Source organism: Hylobates moloch, unplaced genomic scaffold, assembly GCF_009828535.3.
Source record: "Hylobates moloch isolate HMO894 unplaced genomic scaffold, HMol_V3 SCAFFOLD_20, whole genome shotgun sequence".
NCBI classification, from domain to species: domain Eukaryota; kingdom Metazoa; phylum Chordata; class Mammalia; order Primates; family Hylobatidae; genus Hylobates; species Hylobates moloch.
The window spans coordinates 17,417,256-17,442,944 of NW_026652295.1; the positions used below are offsets into that span (position 1 = coordinate 17,417,256).

Below are 25,689 nucleotides of genomic sequence, written 5' to 3' on the forward strand. Positions count from 1 at the left end.
CGGCTAATTTTTCGTATTTTTAGTAAAGACGGGGTTTCACCATGTTGGCCAGGCTGGTCTCGAGCGCCCGTCCTCAGGTGATCCGCCCGCCTCGGCCTCCCAGAGTGCTGGGATTACAGGCATGAGCCACTGTGCCCGGCCGATAACTGATTTTTTAAAAGCACTCAGTAGAAATCTTTCTCTGAAACACCTTTCAGAAAGAGTAAGTGTAGGCTGAGCAGCACTTTGGGAGGCTGAGGTGGGAGGATCACTTGAGGCCAGGAGTTCGAGATCATGCTGGGCAACATAGTGAGACCTCGTCTCTTCTAAAAATAAAAAAAAATTAGCTGGGTGTGATGGCACACACCTGCAGTCCTGTCTACTCAGGAGGCTGAGGCAGAAGGATTGCTTAAGCCTGGGAAATTGAGGCAGCAGTGAGCTATAATCACACCACCGTACTCCAGCCTGGGTGACAGAGTGAGACCCTGTCTCAAAATAAAAAATAAAAATAAGGAGTAGGTGCGACATAAACATATACATGTATACATACACATTGAAATTGCTCCCTTGTATTAAAATAAAACAAAACAATGACAGGTATGTACTACAGTTGTGACTTGGTAAATTGCTTGAACTAATATCTCCATGGCTTAGGTTTGTATTTGTCACTTCATTCTGCCAATGAATCCCGTCAGCTGGGAGCTCTCTCGTAGGTACATCTTTTGGGCCACCTTCTGTGGTCCCTAAACCATTCTTTATGGAGCCAAATCTCTGACTTCCCAGTGATAGCTGTTTAAGCTTTGGTTATATTTCTTTGTATTTTTCTTTCCACATTCACCCAAATAGACTGATTATTACGTACCTTTCTTACTTTGTCCTGTCTGCTACTGATAACATTGTCTATACTGGAGCATTCATGCCTGCTTCATAGGCAGGGCAAGGCATTTATAAACCTCTGTGCAGGGCACAGAGGCTCAGATAATCTGTTACTTAAATAACAAAATGAAATAAGAAGCATTTTTGGGAAATCCTGAAAACAATTTAATTGCTCTAAAATAATTTACATGTGGTATATCTTCCATCTTGAGATTTTAAGAAGTCAGTATTCCCCAATGAAGACACATATTACATAAAAGATCAACTACCTAAGGATATCTCATTTGTATTATTTAAGATTCTTTGGGCACAAGTGCAAGAGGAAAGGACTCTATCCCATGGACACAGGGTGTTCTTCCCCACCCTGGGCAGCTGGGCTTCAGGGAAGATGAAAATAGAGCCAGAACACAGGTGGCCTCTCTTTGGTTCTCATCTCTTTCTGCAGATCAGCATTCTGTTTCTCAGATCCATGTGCTGGAATGTGGCTGCCCCACAGCTCCCAGGCGTACACAGATTCCCCATTCAGCAGTCAGCTTGCCTTTCTTTCTTTTCTTTTTTTCTTTCTTCTTCTTTTTTTTTTTTTTTTTTTTTTTGAGACAGAGTCTTGCTCTGTTGCCCAGGCTGGAGTGCAGTGGCGTGATCACTGCAACCTCCGCCTCTTAGGTTCAAGTGATTCTCCTGCCTCCACCTCCTAGGTTCAAGTGATTCTCCTGCCTCCCCCTCCTAGGTTGAAGTGATTCTCCTGCCTCAACCTCTCGAGTAGCTGGGACTACAGGTGCGTGCCACCATGCCTGGCTAATTTTTTGTATTTTTAGTAGAGACGGGGTTGCTTTTCTATTCCCAAGTCCAAAAGCCTATAAAGAGGGCCAGTGCAACGGCTCATACCTGTAATCCTAGCACTTTGGGTGGCCGAGACAGGAGGACTGCTTGAGGCCTCACGTCAAGTTCGACATCAGCCTGGGCAACAAAGTGAGACCCTGTCTCTACACAAAAGTAAAATCAAAAGTCTCTGGAGAGAATTGTGTTGGTCCAACTCGGGTTAGTTGTCCATTCAACTGGTGATACAGGCAGAGTTGGGGAGTCATGGCTTCTGAAGCCCACACTATAGACTGGGAGCAGGTCTCAGAGAAGCAAGAATCACTGTGAGCAAGGAGTTGCTTCAAACTAATAGCCTTACAAATCTATTAGAATACATCAATGGCAGAGAGCTTCTAGGGTAGAAGTTTGTACATGCAGGCCAAGGGGAACTAGAGAGGCTGACAAGACATATCTCTGGGGAGAGTATCATAGCTTTCACCAATGTTAAAGGGGACCCCAAACCTCCCATTAACAACCTTTAAGCCAGCACATGCGCATGCGTGCGCACACACACACGTAACTCATTTTTTATAAGACACAACCATCCTATTAACATGAGCTAAACAATCTAAACCATTTAGTTGTTGGGTAGTACAGAGTTACAGAGGACTGTCTGATATAACAAAATGTGGTTAAAGAAAAACTGAGAAATCTAACCTTTCATAATAAACAGCCATGAATCCAGCTCTAAGTACATTATATTTTATAAGACCTGATGATTTAAACAGATTAAATTATAAAAAACAACAATTGCCAAACTCCTCAGAGAAAACTTAAAGAAAAATTTATTCTTAGAATTTGGGAATGTTTGTTCCATATAGATTGTTTAATTAAAATTTATTTGTTTCTTGATTCTGTTACAGATTGTTTAATTAACATTTGTTTCTTGATTCTGTTATATATATGGAGAAACCATGTGAGAAGGGATGCCAGGATCTGAGTAAAAGACAAGGGTTTATAGTAAAAACTAATCTTTTATATAACTTTTGGGACCACCTTGAACCCTACTGAAGTGTTATATTTCTTCAACAATTCTAAATTTCATAAAGAATGTCAGGCCAGGCGCAGTGGCTCACGCCTGTAATCCCAGCACTTTGGGAGGCCGAGGTGGGTAGATCACCTGAGGTCAGGAGTTCAAGATCAGCCTGACCAACATGGTGAAACCCTGTCTCTACTAAAAATACAAAAAATTAGCTGGGCGTGGTGGCGCACACCTGTAATCCCAGCTACTCAGGAGGCTGAGGCAGGAGAATCACTTGAACCTGGGAGGCAGAGGTTGCAGTGAGCTGAGATTGTGCCATTGCACTACAGGTTGGGCAGCAAGAACGAAACTCCATCTCAAAAAAATAAAATAAATGCCAGTTTTTCTGTGTGTATTATATTTAATATGCATTGCATTTAAAAATTTTTTTTAATTGTACAGGTAACACACACTGATTGATTGGTAAAATATCTTGCAATCTGCAAGACACACAGGCATAATCTTTCACATCATAATTTCCTCTCCAAAGGAGCTACTTTAAAAGTTTAGTTACATCTTTTTCTTCTAAAACCTTTTTAGAAAAAGTAAACGGCTTTACTAAAAAGCCATTTTTAGTAAAGATCTATCATATGATTTATAAACAATTAAAAAAATTCATCCATTACATTTTCAGGCTTTAGCATAATTTTCAATTCCTCAAAAACATGTCAATGTGATTTTATTTTATCTGTCTCATTTACTTTTCTGTAAGTAGATACAACTTTTCAAAAAGATAGTCAATTCCCCAACTTTTATGTCGTTCTTCAAAAGCATTAACCTTCTCAAGACAACATATATTGCATATTTTACCTGAAACAAGAAAGAGTAACACGTTAAAATACTATGAAGAATGACTTCAGGGATTCTTTTAAAAATACACTCAAAATTGGCTGGGTGCGGCGGCTCCCACCTGTAATCCCAACACTTTGGGAGGCTGAGGCAGGTGGATCACTTGAGGTCAGGAGTTCATGACCAGCCTGGCCAAGATGGTGAAACTCTGTCTCTACTAAAAATACAAAATGAGCCGGGTATGGTGGCACATGCCTGTAATCCCAGCTACTTGGGAGGCTGAGGCAGGAGAATCGCTTGAACTCGGGAGATGGAGGTTGCAGTGAGCTGAGATTGCACCACTGCACTCTAGCCTAGGCAACAAGAGCAAAACTCCATCTAAAAACAAACAAACAAAACCTTGAAATTATTTTAAAACAGCGTACACTAAACATTTTTCTCTTCTTTTTAATCAAAACAAAGGAATGCTAAGGGCAAATTTCCTGAACTCTGAATTGTTATTATCACTTTTAACTCCCAAGAGTAAAAATAAATACACCACTGGGCATGGCGGTTCATGCCTCTAATCCCAGTACTTTGGGAGGCCAAGACAAGAGGATCACTTGAGCCCAGGAGTTCGAGACCAGCCTGGGCAACGTGGTTAAACCTCATCTCTACAAAAAAATACAAAAATTAGCTAAGCATTGTGGTGCATGCCTCTGGTCCCAGAAACTTGGGAGGCTGAGGTGGGAGGATCACTTGTGCCCAGGGAGGTCGAGGCTGCAGTGAGCTGTGATTGCACTTCTGTACTCCATCCTGGGTGACAGAGCAAGATCCTATCTCAAAAATAAATAAATAAATAAAAATACACCATCTCTCTAGAAAAGTTCAAATACTTTTAACATAGAGCATATAGCATATATACAGGGCATATTTACAGAGATTAGTTCCTATTCTAAGATAAAACAACTTTCAATAAAATGGTCTTTATCTTTTAAATTTTATAGACATACTCTAGATACTAATATACTAATAGTTCACAATAGGTTTTTTTTTTTTTTTTTAGATGGAGTCTCACTCTGTTACCCAGACTGGAGTGCAGTGGCACAATCTTGGCTTACTACAATCTCTGCCTCCCAGGTTCAAGCAATTCTCATGCCTCAGCCTCTCAAATAGGTGGGACTACAGGCACATGCCACCACACTGGCCTAAATTTTGTATTTTTGTAGAGACGGGGTTTCGCCATGTTGGCCAGGCTGGTCTCGAACTCCTGGCCTCAGGTGATCTGCCCACCTTGGCCTCCCAAAGTGCTGGAAATACAGGCATGAGCCAGCACGCCCAGCCCAAAAGAGTTAACTTGACTTTATTTAAAAAGTTACAGCATAAGTCCACAAACTTACCAAACAACCTTTCAATTTCAGCATGTGGAACATAAAATGGTGGACCTAGGTAAAAGAGAAATAAATTCTGAGTTTATTTCCAATGACCTAGGTGTACTTGTTCTATATACAACTTCATTATCCAAATAGGTAATGATGTGGCATGTTCTTCTCATTCTTCTTTTGCAAATCTCATACTAAAGAAATAAATTGGCTTACTGAGAGGATGGCAATGTTACATCCCCATCATATCCATCTTTAGCTTAGATCAGACAGCTAAGCCAGTCAAAGGACTTAGGCTCATTGAAATCAGAGTGGATTCCATCAGCAGATTCCTTTGGAGTTTCAACCATCTTCTAGCATATTGATTTTCTACCAACTCCTGCACTCACCCACATTTTATATACCCCTCCCGCTCTGCTGCAGGATATAGACTATAGGGAAGCTGAGCTTCCGCCCCGTTCTAAGAGCAGTATCCTCAGACTCCACCTCCAGACAGGGCCTGCTGTATTTTCTTCCCAAAGGTTCTTTGTTAGGGCTTCTATTCATTAATGGAATTTAAATCAGATTAGCAGAGCTAACTTCTGCCTCTATTAATTTCTATTTCCACTTGATTGTCTCTGATTTAATTAGGGACACTAGGTCTCATCTTTTAATGAGTTTTTAAGACCCCAATTTATTCAAGCAGAAACAAAATACTAGCTGGGCACAGTGCCTCATGCCTGTAATCCCAGCACTTTGGGAGGCCGAGGAGGGTGGATCACCTGAGGTCAGGAGGTCCAGACCAGCTTGGCCAACATGGTGAAATCCTGTCTCTACTAAAAATACAAAAATTAGCTGGGCATGATGGCACACACTGTAATCCCAGCTACTTGGGAGGCTGAGGCAGGAGAATCGCTTGAACCCGGAAGGCAGACGTTGCAGTGAGCCGAGATCAAACCACTGCGCTCCAGCCTGGGCCACAGAGTGAGACTGTGTCTCAAAAACAAAACAAAACAAAAAAACCAAAATACTAACATATGTAAATATTTACAAAACAAGCATATCAAAAAGCTCAGTTGAAAATCAAAAAGGTGATTCTTACAAATTAAAAGTCTATGTATTTCTCCAGCCATGACAAAGGTTAAGTTTCAACGTTTGAATGCATTAAAATGAGTCCAGGAGAAAACACACCCCCAACAGATTCAAAACAAATAAAAGAATGCAATAGATAGATTATAAAACTTCAGAAATTAAAAAAGGACAATAATTTAGAGTTTTTCCTGCACAACTTCTGCATCCCCGTATTCACTTCTCACCCCGTGCTTGTGTATGTGAAAGCATCTGTCTAACACATCGCTATCACTTGGGTGATACGGATTTGCAGTATCCAACCACATTCCTCCTTCCTCCCAACAGGGCTCATGAGATTTCTCTTCTATATCAGGATCATCCATTTCCCCCCTCTTCTCCAGTCTGAGTTGTGAATGGTAAACAAAATGGGAAAGGAATACAAGAAAATCATGTACAATATAGGAAGAGAAAAAAATGCTTGTAGTTCCCATTAGTCAAAACTTGAATTATCTCCATGTATATATGCAGTATGCTTCCTATGAGATAAATTAGGAGAAAATATTTCTTATCCATGTCATAGAATTTATATCAAGAAACTAGGCAACTGGTAAAAGAAAAAAAAAAAACCCAACAACTTTACCTGGATGTTTAGTTGGATCATAAGAAAGAACACACAGGAGATATTGAAACTTCTTTCCAAGGAGGGATAACATTATATCTGCATAGCTACAAAGAACACAAGAAGGTATTTGTTACATTTCTCTACACAGGCAAAGGCTGGAGAGACAAAAGGCAGGGAAGGAAGCCAGAAATTACTTTCACTGATATTACTGAGTTTAAATTCTCCTAATAATCACAAGAGGTTGATTCTCATTTTAAAAGTGAGAAATGGGTTTAGCAAATTATGGCCCCTGCCTAAGCTGGGAATTGGTCCAGATGGGAATCAAGTCGAGGCCTGCTTCCAGAGCTGATCAGAGCAGAAGACATTACATAAGGATGGGTAGAGACTCTTTCTGGCCTGATGAGGTACTCGAGGGCCTGCTGACCTTGGATGCCTGTGTACTTGAAGGCAGTGGTTTCTAGACCAGGCTGGGTGTCAAAATCACCGGGGTGCTTGTTGAAAGAAAAGATGCCTGAGCTCCATCCCCACAGACCGATGCAGTCAGTTTGCCATGGGGCCTGGGATGCTGCAATTTAACAAATATCCTGGGTGACTAGGACCCCTCCAGGGGCCTTATGTAAGAGGAAACAATTCTTTTCCTCTATTTAGTTAGAGAGAAATGAGAGTAACAAGCAGGCCAAAAAAAGGTGGCATGAAATTAAAGCTCTGCAAGTGTGGCATAAACCATGAGTGCAATGGAACTGTCCTTCGAGTAGGTGCCTCAGGGAGCCAGGTCTGATTGGCTCAGAGTGGGAAGCTGATGCTAATGGGACCCATCAATAGACTGAGCAGAAGCCAGCGCTGGACCAGGTACAGACGATGAGTTGACCAATCAGATGACTGACTTGGAAACTGAATTAGGAGACCAAAGAGGAACTGCCAATTAGCTGTGGTCCTACTGAAAGTTGGAGCTTTTGTGTTGTATGGTGATTGGAGCAAGGAGGCTGAGGGTTGAAGGCAAGTCAGCTATGTGGGAATAAAAATGGAGGAAGCTGAGGGATAAGGAAAGGACAGGAGATGCATGCAGGGTGGTAGAGAGGCCATGAGAGACAGGCCAAGGACAAAGATGGACACTCTACCCCACACTGAGGAAGGAGCCTGGGCTCTTGGCACTCCAGTTTCTGTGGAGCCTGGGTAGACTGTGATCTACGTCCAGAGGTCTGCTAGAAGTTGGGGAGGCGAGTGCAGACTCTGTGAGATGCCCAAGCTCAACCCCCAGTTCCTCTGCTGACTGGCTATGTAAGCTTCACAAATTCTTAACCTTTCTGTGCCTCAGTTTCCTCACCTGTAACATGAGGATAAGACTAATAACCACCTCACAAACTGTGAGAATTCAACAGTGGATCACTCTTCCTTGTAGGTTAAAGAACCAGATCAAAGCAAACTTTTGAACAGAAACTGTTACTTTCTGATTCTTGTTTTTCAGAAGAAACTTGCTGTCCCCATGAAGGTGATGTCAGACTGGTTTGGTAGGGTTTCTTAGGACTGAAAGACTTCATTCCTCTTAGAATGTGAACTTTTTCTCTCTCAACCAGTCTCAAAAAATCCAGAAAAATGAGGTCTGCCCTACAGGTTTACGTTAGGCAAGAACTCGAGAGTCACGGCAGAAAATACATCAGTACGTGACAATGTACAATTTAAGGAGAAGACACCCAGTCCTAACGAGAGCACAAATGTAATGTGCTAACGTGGTAAGTACTGAGTACCAGCATGTAGATAAAGAACTAAGGTACTAAGTACCAGCACATATATAAAATATTAAGATAAGGCCGGGCATGGTGACTTACATCTGTAATCCCAGCACTTTGGGAGGCCGAGATGGGTGGATCACCTGAGGTCGGGAGCTCAAGACCAGCCTGACCAACATGGAGAAACCCCGTCTCTACTAAAAATACAAAATTAGCTGGGTGTGGTGGCGCATGCCTGTAATCCCAGCTACTCAGGAGGCTGAGGCAGGAGAATCACTTGAACCCAGAAGGCGGGGGGGTTGCAGTGAGCCGAGAGCACGCCATTGCACTCCAGTCTGGGCAACAAGAGTGGAACTCCGTCTCAAAAAAAAAAAACATAGGATACTACCAGTACGTAGTAAAGTAATATTGCCCTTACTCAGAGTGCAGTTCGCTTCTTCCATTCATTTATTTAAACAACATTTATTAAGCTCTTACTAGGTGCTAAATATATATTCTATCAGACACTGGGGAAATAACTGACTGCAGGTGATCTGCCCACCTCAGCCTCCCAAAGTGCTGGATCCGCTCTTGGTCTGCACTTGGTGACTTTCAGTTTGCTTCCCACTGCTTGGTGGATTTTACCATGCCAATCAGAGCCTGTAGAAGGACTAACCTCTAAGGAATGGATGAACATCTTTAGGGAGTGGGAAACACCTACAAATTTAGACATTAGCAGATGGGGTTTCATATACAAATGTGTCTCATGGAGACAGAGGTCTCAGTGATATTTTGAGTTGTTAAAGGACACTGATGTCACATGGAAAATGCAAAGCAGACCCTGGACATGTGATGTGGATGTTTCGGAGAAAGAAAAGAGCTGAAAATGTAAAGATTGTCAGAGCAAATACCATGTATCATTTGTTCAGTTATTTCCCCCGCCTCTGGCATAGTATATATTTAGAGCATCACAGGAACTTAGTAAATATTTGTTGAATAGCTGAATGAAAGTAACAGAATTGATCTTTAAAGATTTGATTTTTCAGCCAGGAGTGGTGGCTCACGCCTGTAATCCCAGCACCGGGTGGCCGAGGCAGGTGGATCACCTGGGGTTAGGAGTTCGAGACCGGCCTGACCAACATGGAGAAACCCCGTCCCTGCTAAAAATACAAAAAAATTAGCCGGGTGTGATGGAGCATGCCTATAATCCCAGCTACTTGGCATGCCGAGGCAGAAGATTCGCTTGAACCCGGGAGGCAGAGGTTGCGGTGAGCCGAGATAGTTCCATTGTATTCCAGCCTGGGCAACAAGAGTGAAACTCCATCTCGAAAAAAATAAGATTTTATTTTTCTCTCATAAAATGTTTTTTTCCTTTCTGGTAGGACAAATATTGGCAATTTTTGGGTGAGAGCAAAAGGCTGAGGATGGTGGTCCCTTGGGGAATCACGACTTTTAGGCATGCAAGGAGGATGGGAGTTCTGGAAAAGAGATAAAGGAGGAGCGGTGACAAAGAGAGGGAAACAGGAGCATGAAAATTAAAATGTGGCATGGTCTAATTTAAAAAGATTAGGTTTGGCAGTAAGCCTTATTGATGAAACAATTTTAAAAAATAAAAATCTTATTTCACTGATACGGAGCCTAACCTGTTTTTTTTTTTTTTTTTTTTTTGAGATGAAGTTTCGCTCCGTTGCCCAGGCTGGAGTGCAGTGGCACAATCTCGTCTCACTGCAACCTCCACCTCCTGGGTTCAAGCAATTCACCTGCCTCAGCCTCCCAAGTAGCTGGGGCTACAGGTGTGCGCCACCAAGCCCAGCTAATTTTTGTATTTTTATAGAGATGGGGTTTCACTGTGTTGGCCAGGTTGGTCTCAAACTCCTGATCTCATGATCCGCCCACTTCAGCCTCCCAAAGTGCTGGGATTACAGGCGTGAGCCACTGCGCCCAGCCTCCTTTTTGGCCAAGTGACGAGTCTGCTCCATACAACTAAGTAATTCAGTATTTACATGCTGTATCCAAGTAAGTATATAAATGACATTATTTGAATTGAAAGAGTGTACAGATGTGGACACATTTTACTCAGTATGCTTTCTCACTCATATTTTAATTTTATTTTCTAACAAGACTGGCTATAATAAGAATGGTCACCAAAAACATCAATAACAAATGTTTCAATAATAACAGCTCTTATTTATACAGTTCTTTAGAGATGACAAGGTATTTCCCACATATTTCATTTCTTTCAATTCCCACAAAAACCCTTTGAGGTAGTCTAACAAAGGGATCATGGGTGTGGACTTTATTTTATTTCATTTTTTTGAGGTGGAGGGTCGCTCTTGTCGTTCAGGCTGGAGTGCAATGGCGTGATCGTGGCTCACTGCAACCTCTGCCTCCTGGGTTCAAGTGATTCTCCTGCCTCAGCCTCTTGAGTAGCTGGGATTACAGGCCACCACATTGGGCTAATTTTTGTATTTTTAGTAGAGATGGGGTTTTACCATGTTGGCCAGACTGGTCTTGAACTCCTGACCTCAGGTGATCCACCCGCCTTGGCCTCCCAAAGTGCTAGGATTACAGGCATGAGCCACCACGCCCAGCCACGAGTATGAACTTTAAAGCCAAACACTCTGGTTTTGAATCTCAACTCTGTCACATACCAGCTGCTTAACTTTGGACAAGTAACTTAATCTCTTTGACCTCAGTTTCCTCATCTGTATAATGGAATAGTAGCTTATACCTCACAGAATTAAATGTTAAACCACATGAAATATTTTGATTTTTTTTTTTTTTTAATATTTTAGAGACAAGGTCTTGCTCTGTCATTCAGGTTGGGGTACAGTGGTACGATCATAGCTCACCGCAGCTTTGAACGTCTGGGCTCACCCTCCTGCCTCAGCCTCCCAAGTAGCTGGGACTACAAGCACATACCACCATGGTCAGATAATTTTAAAAATATTTTGTAGAGGTGGCATCTTGCTTTGTTGCCCAGACTGGTCTCAAACTCCTGGGCTCAAGTAATCCTCCTGCTTTGGCCTTCCACAGTGCTGGGATTACATGTATGATCCACCACACCCAGCCCACATAAAGTATTTTGAACAATCCTTGGCATAGACAAGTGACCAATAAGTATTACCTGGTAATGTTAGTGGAGGTGGTGATGATTGTGTTAGTATTACAAAAATATTCCCATTTTGCAGGAGTAAACCAAAGCTTAGAGAAGTTGAATACTTGGACCAAGGCCACACAGCTTGAAAGTGACTGGGCCACAAGCCTTATAGCTTTATACCCAGGTATCTATTGTCAAATCCTATGCTTTTTAGACAAAGCTAGTATTGGATTTAGGTTTTTATAAATTCCAAACATAATAACCTATTTCAAACTCATAAAAGTCTAGCTGATTTTCTAGAACCCAGAAAAAGTATAGTATACTAAAAAATTAAGAAGGCTAAACAAAAAAAGAAAAATTACTTACCATTTGCGATCACCTGGATTAATGGCAACTAATGCTCCTCTATCCCAAATCATGTCAAATTTGCTAATGTTTGTCCTACCAGAAAGAGAAAAAACATTTTATGGGAGAAAAATCAAAGCTTTAAGAAGATGAGCAGCGTCCCCCATGGTGCATGCTGATACTTCAACAATCGTCAAGGTATTAGGATCTCACGTCTGCGTTTCCTCCTAGAGTCCATAAGGATGTGTGGACCTGGGTGTGGAGAGCTGTCCATCCCCTCATGGTTTTAGGAGCCTGTGGCAGCAGCCTCCCCACTCTGTTATGATTTGGGGGCATGAAGAAGGAACAAAGGACAGTGTGCAACAACTCTGCTCCCAGCCTCTGGCACAGGTATCAGGGACTTTCAGGAGATGAGCTCTTATCTCCCTTGGTCACTTGAAATTCATTTCTATTACAGGCCCAGGTGCAAGGTAGAAGGCACTGTCTTACTCACCTTTCTTTTTCCCTAGCTGCCTCAGTTTCCCATAGTTTGGGAGATAAACAAAGACAAAACACATTAAAGTGTGCAGACAAGTGTGTAATAAAAATATCTGCAGAATAGACATTCAAAAAAATGCTTTGTGGATGTTACACAAGTGGAGGGGAGTGAGGAAGATACCTCCACTCCCATGCCTGCACTGCCTGGCAAGCATTCCAATTTTTTAAAGTGCAGATGTAGTATTCAACCTACCTGGGAAGATCAAAAATACTGCAACAGTACAATGAAATGTTCCCCAAAGAACTCTGTAATGAAATAATGAAAAAACAATTTTTTTTTTTACTTAGTATGTACTTGAATAGTCAAGGAAAGAGGGCCAAGCAAAGTAAAAGTTCTAGGGAAGGAATGTGTTAATTAAACATAATTAAAGTAAATAATTTTACTGCACTTTATTGGCACCTTATTTTTTTCTTTTAAAATCTGTGTGAGGTTCTTTTGGACCAACTCAGAAGAATATCATAGAGGACAACCTTGAAGATCAGTTGGCTGTTTAATCCATCCTATCTGCTCTCTATGCCCCATCACTCTCCTCGCTCAGGGATTGATGATGTCCTTCCTGGACCACTGCCACAGCCTCCTGTTTGGTCCCTCTGCCAGGAGGCTACTTCCCTTCAAATCACTTCCTATGAGGCCTCATGGGTGATTTAAGTAGTATCTTCCCCAGGTGTCCAAGACCATGGACCCAGGCCCTGCCTGATTCCAGCTCTATCTGTCACCATGCTTCAGGAAGCACCGCCAGGCTGGGCAGGTAACTCCCATCTCTTCCCTTAAAACCTGTGTCTTTACACTTAGCTCCATGCATTACAAATAGCTTTGTCCCTGTTTCTCTTCTCTCCTAAACTAAGAGATTTTTGGGGGGTGGGAGCGGGGGGGTGTACTATGTTATCTTTATCTCTTCAGTGTCTTAGGCAGGGTCTGGCACATGATGGGTTCTCAGAAAATGCATGTTAATAAAAATAAAACAAGCCTAAAAACTTGAGTACAGAGAGGCTTTGACCTCAGCTTTTATATACATATGTCTATATCTGTTTAGGTAGCTATCACCTATATTTTTAAGCCCTTGCTTCTTATACTATATAATGTCTATGGTGAATCTGCATGCTAAATAGGAACCATCGGACACATGTATGGTATCCGCATAATACTTATGCTGAGAAAAACTTTTGTAGGGATATGGATACAATTATTTACCCAGATCAAAACAAACCTTAAATACTTTGGTTCCAGGAATTTCAGTGATTGGTTCTTCTGAGTAAGAAAGATTCTGCTCTGTAAAAAATTCTCGTATCCCAAGTTCACTGATTTCCACGCCAATTACACTGTGTCCTCGGTCTGCAAACCTGCATAAAATCATACATTTACACTTAAATTATGTTTTCAAATGACTAAATAGAGGGTTATATTAGAGTAAGCATATATTTTCTTTAATTTAAAGGAATTTATATGAATTCAGGTTCATAGGGTTTCGAAGAACATGCAGGAAAGCAGATCTATATTATTTTCAAACTTTATAAAAATTCTGAAAAACTGACTTACATGAATTCAGGAAACAATAAAAATTTGGAAAATTATATATATCTTTTTTATGTATGGAACAGTTGGAATGTAATTATAGATATTTAATACAAATTGATTTAACTAGAGGAAATGCTTTTCAATTTCTCTAAATCAGCACTGTCCATTAAAATTTTCTGCAATGATGAAAATGTCTGTATCTGTGCTGTCCAAAAAAATAGGCATTAACCACATCGGTTCTTCGTGATTGAGGAACTGAATTTTAAATTTTATTTAGTTTACATTTAAATAGCCACATGTGGCTAGTAGCTACCGTACTAAAGTGAACAGGTCTAGAACATCAGCACTCATTTGTATACTAATCTTGTAGTTTCCATTTGTTTAAAATAACCACTATCCAAAAATTTGTATATTTTATCATATTCAAATAGCACTGTCCTGGTAATTTTATTTATTTTATTTATTTATTTATTTATGAGACGGAGTCTTATTTATTTATTCATTTATTTATTTATTTATTTATTTATTTATGAGACAGAGTCTCACTCTGTTGCCCAGGCTGGATGGAGTGCAATGGCGCAATCTTGGCTCACTGTAACCTCCACCTCCCGGGTTCAAGCGATTCTCCTGTCTCAGCTTCCTGAGTAGCTGGGATTACAGGTGCCTGCCACCATGCCTGGCTAATTTTTGTATTTTTAGTAGAGACGGGGTTTCACCATGTTGGCCAGGCTGGTCTCAAGCTCCTGACCTCAGGTGATCCACCTGCCTCAGCCTCCCAAAGTGCTGGGATTACAGGCGTGAGCTTTTTTTACCGGGCTTTTCCTGGTAATTTTGAGGAAAAGGGGTAAATTTTTTCCTCAAAAAAAATTTTTTTTTTGAGACAGAATCTCACTCTGCCAGCCAGGCTGGAGTATAGTGGCACAATCTCAGCTCACTGCAACCTCCACCTCCCGAGTTCAACCAATTCTCCTGCCTCAGCCTCCAGAGTAGCTGGGATTACAGGTGTGCCCCACCATACCCGGCTAATTTTTGTATTTTTAGTAGAGACGGGGTTTCACCATGTTGGCCAGGCTGGTCTCGAATTCCTGACCTCAAATGATCTGCCTGCCTCAGCCTCCCAAAATGCTGGGATTATAGTCCTGGTAAGTTTTATAATGAACAGAATTCAGTCTCAGGATCTTGGTCTCAAGAGAAAACAGTACCAGTGGTACAAATATCTAGGCACAGTTACGATTTTATGTCAAGTGAAATAAAAACATAGTTGTGCTATAATGTAACATGTGCCTTCCTAAAATCTCTGCACTATGCTAAATCACGCAATAAAAATCACCAGGCTGGTGGGGAAAGTGAGGGCACAGCATTTAAAAACTTGGTCAGTGCCACATTAAAAAACGAAAACAGGAACCTAATAATAACAGTTTTATACATGTTAAATGGTTGAGAAATAGATAAATACTACAATATGGCACTTTATGGTGAAAAAGACCTAATGCTCACTGAGGTAGCTGGGGGATGTTGGTGCATTCCGTCTATTCATACCTGGCTTAGTTCAACTGGGTGCAGTTTTCTGCTTTTACCTAAGGTTTCTTATAGATGAAATCACATACAAGCAAATGTGAAATTTATTTCATGCTCAAATTGTTCCCTAATATATCAATTGAGTTAGAATTTAGTTTTGAAACAAGTATAGCAGGACTGACTGTACCTTTTATCTACAAAAGAGTATGTACTTTCAATATGGGCAGAGCATGAACTGTTTAGTTGTAAAATGAAACATATTAACTTATCTTTCATATTTCTTAGGATATTTGTAAACATACAGGGAGTTTTAAAATTCTCCATACATTTTTTAAGTTATAAAATGTAAACAAAAACGTTATTCAAATTGGTTGTATGTGTTTTTATTTCAGAGTCAACAGATGGAAAAATGAAGCATAGCCAACTACAACCTGTAATAAAAACAAAATAAGACCAAGCACGGTGACTTATGCCTGTTACCCCAGCATGTTGGGAGGGAGGATCTCTTGGGCCCAGGAGTTCAAGGTTGCAGTGAGCTATGATCATGCCACTGCACTCCACCCTGGGTGACAGAGTGGGACTGTCTCAAAAAACCAAAAACCTAAACCTAAATATCTTAAACATTTTGTTTTAATGCTTTTTGGCCTTAGCTCATGGTCGGTTTTTGTATTCACATCTGATATCTGTACAGACCTCAATATGTAGATCAGTTACATAAATGAAAAATCATCTACTACCATAACTTCTTAACTTCTTACATGTAATTACAGTAGCTCAGTTCTAATATATATATATATAACTGTATTTATGTATATATACATATATATATATATATATATTTTTTTTTTTTGGAGACGGAGTCTCACTCTGTCACCTAGGCTGGAGTGCATGGGCTCACTGCAACCTCTGCCTCCGGGATTCAAGCAATTCTCCTGCCCCAGTTTCTCAGGTAGTTGGGATTACAAGTGTACGCTGCCATGCCTGGCTAATTTTTGTATTTTTAGTAGAGACGGGTTTTCACCATGTTGGCCAGGCTGGTCTCGAACTCCTGACCTCAAGTGATCTGCTCACCTAATTAAAAGTGTGAGCCACCACACCTGGTCCGTTCTGATATTTTTTGTAATGTCTTTATTACAAATGGCTTTAGACCCCAAATATTCAATAATCACATTTAATTGGCTATTTCATACCATTTTCCTAATGTTGCCTCAGAACGTGTTTGTACTACATTGTTACCATTTATGATGACATCACATGACAATCTGTTTATAAAGTTAATTTTTTTGAGGGTAGTTTTGAAAGTAACTATCTCTTCTGGCTCAATGAATTGGTTAAAATATACGTGTCATAATATAGTTTAAATATTCTCAATTTCATGACCACACTTGAATCTTAAAGTCATAGCAGCCCTCTAACAAAGGTTCTCAGCTACAGTTGAGTGTGTGCTGGCTGCAAAAATTCTATCATCTCTACTTGAAAATCAACTCCCAAAAAATGCATGCATACTCTGCTTTAGTCACTGATACTTATATTCAGAATAGACCATTTTTAGGTTATTATATTTTACATTTATTAATCTTTTATTTTAAATTTATTTTTTGAGGCAGGGTCTCACTATGTTGCCCAGACTGGTCTCAAATTCCTGGGCTCAAGAGATCCTTCTGCCTTGGCCTCCCAAAGTGCTGGGATTACAGGCGGAAGCCACCACACCTGGCGCATTTACTAACCTTTTCATACATTCTTTTTTCTTTCCTGCTCAGTGATCAAAGTTCTCAACATTCAAGCTTATAAATAAATGCATATCTTGGCAGGTATGATTGTATTTGTCTATTATCATTACAACAGAGTTCAGTGTAGAGAATGATGTCGAGGTGACTTTAGGGTAACTCACAGTAAAACTGGCTTGTTAAAGTGAATTCTCTTTGTAGAGAATTACTCACAAGAGATACTTTCTTAATCACTGGTTTTATAACAATGATTCATGATAACAGAAACTCCTGTGTTCCCCGGTGGGAGGGGAAGGTTGAGCTGAACTGTGAACTATGCACATTGTCCTGCCAAAAAGCTGTAATTCATTTTGAATTTCTCTGTCCACCACCATTTCAAATATCTAAAAATTAACTTAGCTAAATTCCTAAACCACCTACAAAAACCGAACCACATACAAGGATCCAGGAAATGTAAAAGCGAAGGCTGTTTTTTCTGCCCCCATTGGCTCCAAACTGATTTTTTAATTTTGAAACTCACTCCAGAAAGACTTCATACCTGTTTCTGTTGTTTCTTACTGTTTGAGAATATTATTTCCAATTATATGCCCATCACTAACAGAAAAATAAGGAATCCCTGTGTAGTTCCTGAAAATGGAGTTTTAAAACTCACATCCTGTTAAATCACCCAAAGAATTCATTATTAAGACAAGACAATTCTGTTAATGTTTATCTGCTCATACCATTTCATCTCAACCGCTTTTCCGCAAAGAGGAAAAAATACCCTCAGTCCACTCTTGCCTTTAAGAAAAGTATCTAAATGCTTCTTTAATAGCCTGAGGAGGGAAAAAAAAAAAGGTTTTAGGACAATTGTATGGTAGGTGAATACCTTTCATTCATTATCTTACTTAATATTCCCAACAACCTTAATAAGCAGATATTATTAATGGTATAATCTCCAGCTTACATATGAGGAAACAGGTAACTTGCTCAAACACACACCCAGTCAGTGGTAAATCTGACTTAACACCCAGGGCTTTCCTGATTCGTAATTAAAAATAATTTTTTTTCTTGGGTATGTTTTAAAAATTCTTTATTAATTCTCTAAATATATACTATTTTGGGGGTGATGGAGCCTCTGGAGCCATAGATTTTTCAACATTAATTTCATGTTACATTCTCTAAACGTGTACTCAAGCCTCAAAAGTAAACCCGAGAAGTGTAACTCTTGTAGTTTCTTGTAATTCCCTCTGTGGAGATGTGGCTCTTCTAAGGCCATCCACATGACAGAAATAACCCAATGTTTCTGGGATGATGATGATGATGATGATGATGATGTCATCTCCTGGGGAGATGGGCATGGCTGCCCACAACAAGGAATGTCTATAATGACCACTTTACTCAGCACTGGTCCCATGCTTTATTGCTGCTATGAAGACCACTACTACATTGCACAACATCCTAGCTCACTTTTTAATTTCTCGTAACTTCTCTTCTCCCACCATAGAGATAATTCTTTAGCATCTGAACACGTCCTATTGGAAAGCAAAGTCAGACACCACTGGTTTTCAGTATAAAGAATTGTAAGCATAAATACTCATTACATAGAGTAATACCCCTTGAGCACCTGTTGTAGGTATAAATATTCATGGCCAACACATAGGTGCTGCAGGGATCAAAGAACGTATTTTATAAATCTAAGATGTCATCAATTGTAAGCCCCACCATTATTTACACACTGTGGGAAGAAAAGACTCTGCCGCCAATTAAACTACATCATGCCATAGATGCACTGTGACTCGGGAGACACAAAAATGTGAAGAATTAAATGTGCATCCTAAAAATTAGTCAAATAATGTGCACTTTTATTATTTCTATCTCAAAGTCAGTTTCTGATAGAACATTTCTCTACTGTATACCAAGTATTTCTTACTGATGTCCTTGTTGCTGATGAAAAGCAGTGTTGCCGTTCACCCACTTGTCTTGCCATTCTTCCAGAGTTATTACGTGGTTTTTCTGTACCTCAGTATCGGAGTACTCTTCAATGTCAAGTGAAGTTCTTGTACCATCCATAGTTTCAGAGACACCTTTGTCTCACAAGCATATGTCTTCCGTGCCTACATGGAGAATATTTGCAATGTTGTCATTTAAGGTCATTGGAATTCTATTGATGAGCTAAATGAAAACCTATCATTCTTAGCAGTATGAATTTTTAAAAATATTTCTTTCTTTTTTTATTTTTGTTTTTATTTTTGAGATGGAGTCTCGCTCTGTCTCCCAGCCTGGGGTACAGTAGTGTGATCTTGGCTCACTGCAACCTCTGCCTCCCAGGTTCAAGCAATTCTGCTGCCTCAGCCTCCCAAGTAGCTGGGACTGTAGGTGTGCACCATCATGCTCAGCTAATCTTTCTTTCCTTTTTTTTTTTTTCAGAGACAGGGTCTTGCTCTCCACCCCAGGCTGGAGACCTTGGCTTACTGCAAGCCTCAACCTCCTGGGCTCAAGCGATCCTCCAACTTCAGCCTCCCAAGTAGCTGGGACTTCAGGTACACACTACCACACCTGGCTAATTTTTTTTTTTTTTTTTTTTATAGAGATGGTTCTCATTTTGTTGTCCAGACAACGAAGAACTCCTGGGCTCAAGGGATCCTTCTGTCTTGGCCTCACAAAGCGCTGGGATTACAAGTGTGAGTCACTGCACCTAGCCATTTCAACATCCAGTAAAAAGTGATATAAAAAATTACTTTCAGTGTGTCTGGTGGTAGAGTAATACCCCTTAATACACATTATAAGAGATTGTTAAATAAACTGAATTCTATCTTAATATTAGTGTTTCCTCTGCTCTCACACCCCAATCATCAACACACAAGATTTCTGCAACAAATGTTGGGGTTCTTCCCCCAGCACACCAAATACTGGGCACCAGTTGGGTATCTTCTGATTTAATTCTGACATTACCTATCTGGAGATAGTGTCAGATTCTGTATGTTGGGGGCTCAGTCCCTAAGGCTTCCCTCCTCACTTAGACACCAGTTGCAAGTCCAGGCCTCCTCTGGCTTCAAGTTGGGGTTCCCACACCCTCCACTTTGGGTTTGCTTAATTTGCTAGAGCAACTCACAAAACTCAGAGAAATACTTAGTTATCTTTGCACGTTTATTATAAAGGATACTGCGAAGAATATACTTGAAGAGATGTGTTAGCTACAGGACCTTCACCTGTTGAGCTATTAGGAGGCTCTCCAAACCCCATCCTCTTGGGTTTTTATGTAGGCTTCATCACACAGGCCTGATTGTACTTACTCCTAATTTAACTCTAAATTCTGCCAATTGTCCCAATTTCCTATCAATACACTCTCAATCTCTCCAGTCATCAGCTATACTATCAATATCATCTTGGAGAATTCTCTGCTGGAATCTGCCCTGACTATTCTTTATTCCTGGTAGACAGCTAGCTTTCTGGGATCTCTCTTCATCATCATTCTGGAGATTTCCTTCTTGTCTGAATCTCCAGCTTTATTTCATGTCTTCCTCTTTTTTTTGTTGTTACTTTTTAGTGACCACCCTTATACTGGTGAAGCCTAACCTCCAGAGCTTCCTGAAAGAGCACAAGAAAAATATTGTTTTTCCATTTTGCACGTATAAAACACGGTTAGACTATTTCTCATCCTTGATGTATAGCTCTGCTGGGTATCAAATTCTTGGTTAGAAGTATGGGGGCCATAGGGGGTTGGCACCCTAAAGGTTTAGTGAAAAATCACGCCCAGCTCAGCCTCCTGAGTAGCTGGGATTACAGGCGTACACTACCAGGTCCAGCTAATTTTTGTGTTTTTAACAGAGATGAGATTTGACCATGTTGGCCAGGCTGGTCTTGAACTCCTGGCCTCATGTGATTCACCAGCCTCGGCTTCCCAAAGTGCTGGGATTCCAGGCGTGGGCCACTGAGCCTGGCCATCCCTGTGCTTTTTTTATTTCTCCTTCTGGGACCCCTATTATTTGTCTCTAGAATCTTCTGACCTGGTATGGTAAATTTCTCATTTTTTTCTATTTTCTATATCTTCATGTTTTTGTACTATTTTCTGAAAGATTTACCTTAATTCTCATTTTTTTTTAACTTCTTTTTTTTTTTTTTTTGCTATCAATCACCCAGTGCTTTGGGCGACCAAGGCGAGAGGATGGCTTGAGGCCTGGAGTTTGAGACTAGCTTGCGCAACATAGTGAGACTCCATCTCTACAAAAACAGTTTTAAAATTGTCCAGGTGTGGTGGTGCATGCCTGTAATCTTAGCTACTCAGGAGGCTGAGGCAGGAGGATGGCTTGAGCCTAGGAGTTCGAGGCTGCAGTGAGCTATGATGGTGCCACTGCACTCCAGCCTGGGCTACAGATCAAGATCTTAAGAAAAAAAAAAAGAATAGGTACTAAAATGAATAAAGGCAAAGAATGTGGGTGGGGCTTATAATGTAGGGTGATGTGAGTGGATTTCATTTGGAAATCTAGATGTATTTATTTATTTATTAGAGGCAGGGTCTCGCTCTGTCACCCAGGCTGTAGTGCAGTGGCACAATACAGCCTCAAACTTGTGGGCTCAAGTGATCCTCCCACCTCAGCCTTCAAAGTAGCTGGGACTGCAGGTGCACACCCTCATGCCTGGCTAATGTCTTTAATTTCCTTGTGCTAGTCAGATTTTTCATAGATGGATCTCCCAATTCCTGTCTTAAGGATTCTGTCGTTGGAGCCAGTGTCATATACTCATATAAGAAAAGAAGAAGAGAAGTGGGCAAGGGTCCCAGCATCCAGTTTGCTGTATTCAGTTAATCCTCATGTTTTCTGTATATTCCCATGCTCAACTGTGTATCGTATCTTCTCAGTCTAGACAGACACTCTTTGTTTTACCCTTTCCAGAGAATAAACCCCCAAAGCCTGCTGGTGTGGTGAGATGTATATGCTTGGTTGCAGGAAGTTGAGAAAAGGGTCTGGGGATTTGGCCTGTTCTGAACCAGCATTTCAAGCAATCCTCCTTGTTTCAACCATACTCTCACACTTCATGGAGGTACCTGGTGCTGCTAATCCTGAGCATTTGGGGATTCTGTAATGCAAACTGGGCTGTTCAATGGCTTTCCTCATTGCTGGTTTAGAATTCAGTTTCCTTGAAGTTTGCAAAATCCTTTCCCACTTGTCCATTTGCCTTTCCAAAATTTTATTAATTTTGTCTTTCCTGTCCTGGCTATCCTAGTACTTTATGCCTTAAAAAAAAAAATCCTGTTATTTTCAGGAGGGAGCAAAAACAGATTAAAGTAGATACTGAACCATAGTTCAATATCCTATCTCTGATCCACACATTTGTATTTTCAAATAATTTTCTACAGCTTCTTTTTTCGCATGGGAAATGCACACTAAGGAAACTGAAAAAAGACAGGTACAATGTAAACTAACAAAATTCAAAGCCTCTCAACTGACTGAAGGCACACTTTCTTTCCTTTTCTTTTTTTTTTTTTTTTTTTGAGATGGAGTTTCGCTCTTGTTGCCCAGGCTGGAGTGCAGTGGTGCGATCTTGGCTCACTACACACTTGGCTAACGGGAACCCAGAGTAATCTTGAAAACTGAGTTCTGGGCCAACAGTAGATACAGCGTCAGATACAACTCTATACCTCCTCTCTTGCTAACCACAATTAGGTTTTGTTCCCTAAGGGCTTAAGGGAAACAAGCCCTTTCAAAAGATTCTATCACTGATATCAACCAACTCCCTGATGCTGCCCCTCCTTTTGTGCCTGATAAGAGATCATAGACCACAGAATGGTTCTGGCCAGTCTACTGAGAATGCACAGTAAGGGTTTTTCTGTCCTCTGCTTCACCTTTTGATGTACGAGGGCCAAAAACTCCATCCTGTGATGGTGGTAACACCGCCATTTTTTGTGCATGGTACCCATGAAGCTCAATTCCTCCTTTCATAAATATTCATGAGTCATCCTACAGCTTACTGAATATGTATATTTGGCCACCTTCCTCAGCATAAATTCCTGTTCCCTTTGCTCCTCCCTGGAAGTGTCAGTTTCTGGCTTCTGGCCTGCGGCTACACTTCTCAAGCCAGTCAGAATGGCTGCTCTACGGTCTGAAACCATTTATGAGAAAAAGTTCTCCTTTCTAAATTATGAACTTCTCATTCTTCAGCTGACAGACCATAACTGCAGATCCATTTGAATGTATGAGGAAAATGCCTTTCCTTTCAATGTCAACTTTGCAATATTAAGGACAATATAACACCATTATTCTAACATTCCCTTTAAATCATTAGTGAAACTAGTTTGGATTATACTAGCATGCTATTATTGGTGGGTCTAATTTAATGATTAATCTGTGAAATAGCAAACATTGCATAAAAGCATGTATTTCAGGAAAATTTCCCCATTTGTTGCCAAATTTGGCCTCAGTATGCTTAGGATATAGGGAGGAGGCATTTCTCTCATTACTTGGGAACATGAATTCACTTCTTAGCAAATATTTGTTGACAAATGGCTTCTGCAAGACCCTGATGGTATCGGGAGGTGACTCTGAGTTTTCTGAGAGGTCAGTAGAAAGTATCTGATTTATATTGGGTACAGAAAAGCAAAAGAATGTTGCAGTTTTCTTATTTTCATTCAGAAACTCTGGAACCTAAATTCAAGGCTTCATAAAGCAGTTCTCTACTTAAAAGAGTAGCATAATCTTTAACAGAGTGCCACAGCAGCCTGGAGTAGCACAGCTCTATTCCTTTCACACAAACTTGAACTGTCTAACAAAATCATGCACATAACTTAATCACGTCTTAGTTGTTTGTTTTTGAGACAGGGTCTCCCTCTATCCCCCAGGCTGGAGTGCAGTGGTGCAATGACAACTTCCATCTCCAACACTGGGGCTCAAGCGATCCTCCCACTTCAACCTCCTGAGTACCTGGGACTACAAGGGTGCACCACCATGCCTGGCTAATTTTTAAATATTTTGTAGAGACAGGGTCTTGCTGTGTTACCCAGGCTGGTCTCAAACTCCTGGGCTCAACGTCTTAGCTGTTCTAACAATTTCTCAGCATGGACTCCATGTACACATCATTTTTAGAGAAATAAAGTTTATTTCTAGAATACAAAAAAAGTGCACATTACAAGAATTAAGGAAGGGAAATTTCACAATAATTCCTTCCCACAAACAGAAAAGTGTAGATGTGCTCCTTTGGTCATACAAGTCCTCAAGTTGTTCTAGTCTCCATTCTCACCTTTTCAAAAGCTTCTGCTATAGTTTTGTTTTTAAATTTCATAAAATTGAAGAGAAACTTTCCTAAGGTGCATAAATCTTAAAAGAGTATGACTCGGTGAATTTTTTACATATACATACACCTGTGTAACCACCGCAGAGCAGGACAGAATATTTACAGCACCCCAGTTTCCCACATCACCAGGGATCACTCACTATTTGGCAGTACTTATTTTTTCCTAAAAGTCATTAATACACCAGGCTGGGGAAAAAACCGAGAGTCCGTTTCTATAAAAAAAAATTTGAAAAATTAGCCAAGCGTGGTGCAGGGAGCCTGTAGTCCCAGTTACTGAGGAGGCTGGGGCGGGAAGATCACTTGAGCCCAGGAGTTCCAGGTTACAGTGAGCTATAATTGTGCCACTGCACACTAGCATGGGCGACAGAGGGAGAACCTGTCTCTAAAAGAAAAAAGAAAAAAAAAATTCAAACACACCAGTGCTTTGGACGCACTTTAAATCTTGGACATTGGATTCAGGTCATTTACTGTCCGACCTCGTTATTCCCAGTTTCCACTTCTGCCATGAACCCCATTTCACAGGGCTCATTGCCAGGCTGTCTACGCTTGTAAGAATTCCTGGAAGCCCTAGCACTGGCGCATACACTCCTAGCAAATCGTTCCGTTTCTCACCCGCACCCTCCGCGCCCTAGTGAGCCTACCTCGCTTACAGCTGGTTGCCGGCCATTGCCTCCGCCACCAGTGATGTCCCCAGGGGCGGGTACGCCTCCGCTTCCACCTCAGCCACTTCTCCGCGCCCCGCCTCCGCCCGCGCCCTGCCACTTTCCTGCGCCCCGCCTCAGTTCCCGCCCCCTCTCCCGAGGCCCCGTCTCCACTCCCGCCCCGTACCTCGTTGCACAGACTCCACCCCCTTCCCCAAGCGCCGGGGTTTGCGCAGCGGCGGAAATGGCCAGGGCGGAGCGAGCGCTGCGGCTGAAGCGAAGGCGGGGACCCTACCCATCCCTAGTCCTGTCGGCTCCTCCCACCCCGGGTCACGCCGTGACAGGGGCGGAAGCGGCGGCGGCGGCGGCCGAGAAGAGGCTGGGGCTCGCGGCGCGGCTCCAGCCGTCCTGTGCGCGCGGCGCGCGGCTCCGGAGAGGCGCCCGCAGTCCAGGGCGGCGCGCACCGCCTCGCTGGCGCTCAGAGGTGGGAGGCTCCCCACTCCGGGGGCGTGCGTGGGGGCCGTGGCGGATTTCGGGTGACAGCGTTGCACAAAGCAGCTTGGTTGGGGTGCAAGCCCTCCCTTTCCTCCTGTGCAGCGCCCCTCGCCGTGGTGGGAGGTGGGCGGGTGCCCCAGGAACGCATACCTCCTGCCCCGGATTAAAAGAGGGTGCGGGGTGGGTATCTGTCTGAAGAAGGGGGAATTCCCGGGCTAGGGTGTTGGGGCAGTGGGGTCGCCGGATTCGTCGCGATGTTGCCGGTCTCCTAACCCCCCT

General features: G+C 41.6%; 2 protein-coding genes across 5 annotated transcripts in view; one reads left to right on the forward strand and one right to left on the reverse strand.

Moving 5' to 3' along the window:
- Positions 1-419: 419 nt before the first annotated feature.
- On the reverse strand, positions 420-25,103 carry TPMT (thiopurine S-methyltransferase). 2 transcript variants are annotated; one of them, XM_032140818.2, is made up of 9 exons: positions 24,916-25,101; positions 18,918-19,101; positions 17,728-17,820; positions 13,453-13,585; positions 12,438-12,490; positions 11,729-11,803; positions 6,575-6,660; positions 4,903-4,947; positions 420-3,544 (listed from the first exon to the last, which is right to left on the reverse strand). In XM_032140818.2, the coding sequence occupies exons 2-9, from the start codon at positions 19,055-19,057 to the stop codon at positions 3,432-3,434; spliced, it is 738 nt and encodes a 245-aa protein (XP_031996709.1). In that variant the 5' UTR covers positions 19,058-19,101; positions 24,916-25,101; the 3' UTR covers positions 420-3,431. The 2 variants fall into 2 exon arrangements, with proteins under 2 accessions (XP_031996709.1, XP_058288105.1); XM_058432122.1 differs by lacking the exon at positions 420-3,544 and adding an exon at positions 3,613-3,901 and having other exon boundaries at positions 24,916-25,103.
- A 142-nt stretch (positions 25,104-25,245) lies between these two features.
- Positions 25,246-25,689, forward strand: part of KDM1B (lysine demethylase 1B) — a 67,389-nt gene continuing 66,945 nt past the window's right edge. For all 3 annotated transcript variants that reach the window (XM_032141719.2, XM_032141722.2, XM_058432124.1), the window contains exon 1: positions 25,246-25,399. The gene's annotated coding sequence lies outside the window, so the exon portion shown is untranslated. The remainder of the gene's footprint in view (positions 25,400-25,689) is intronic.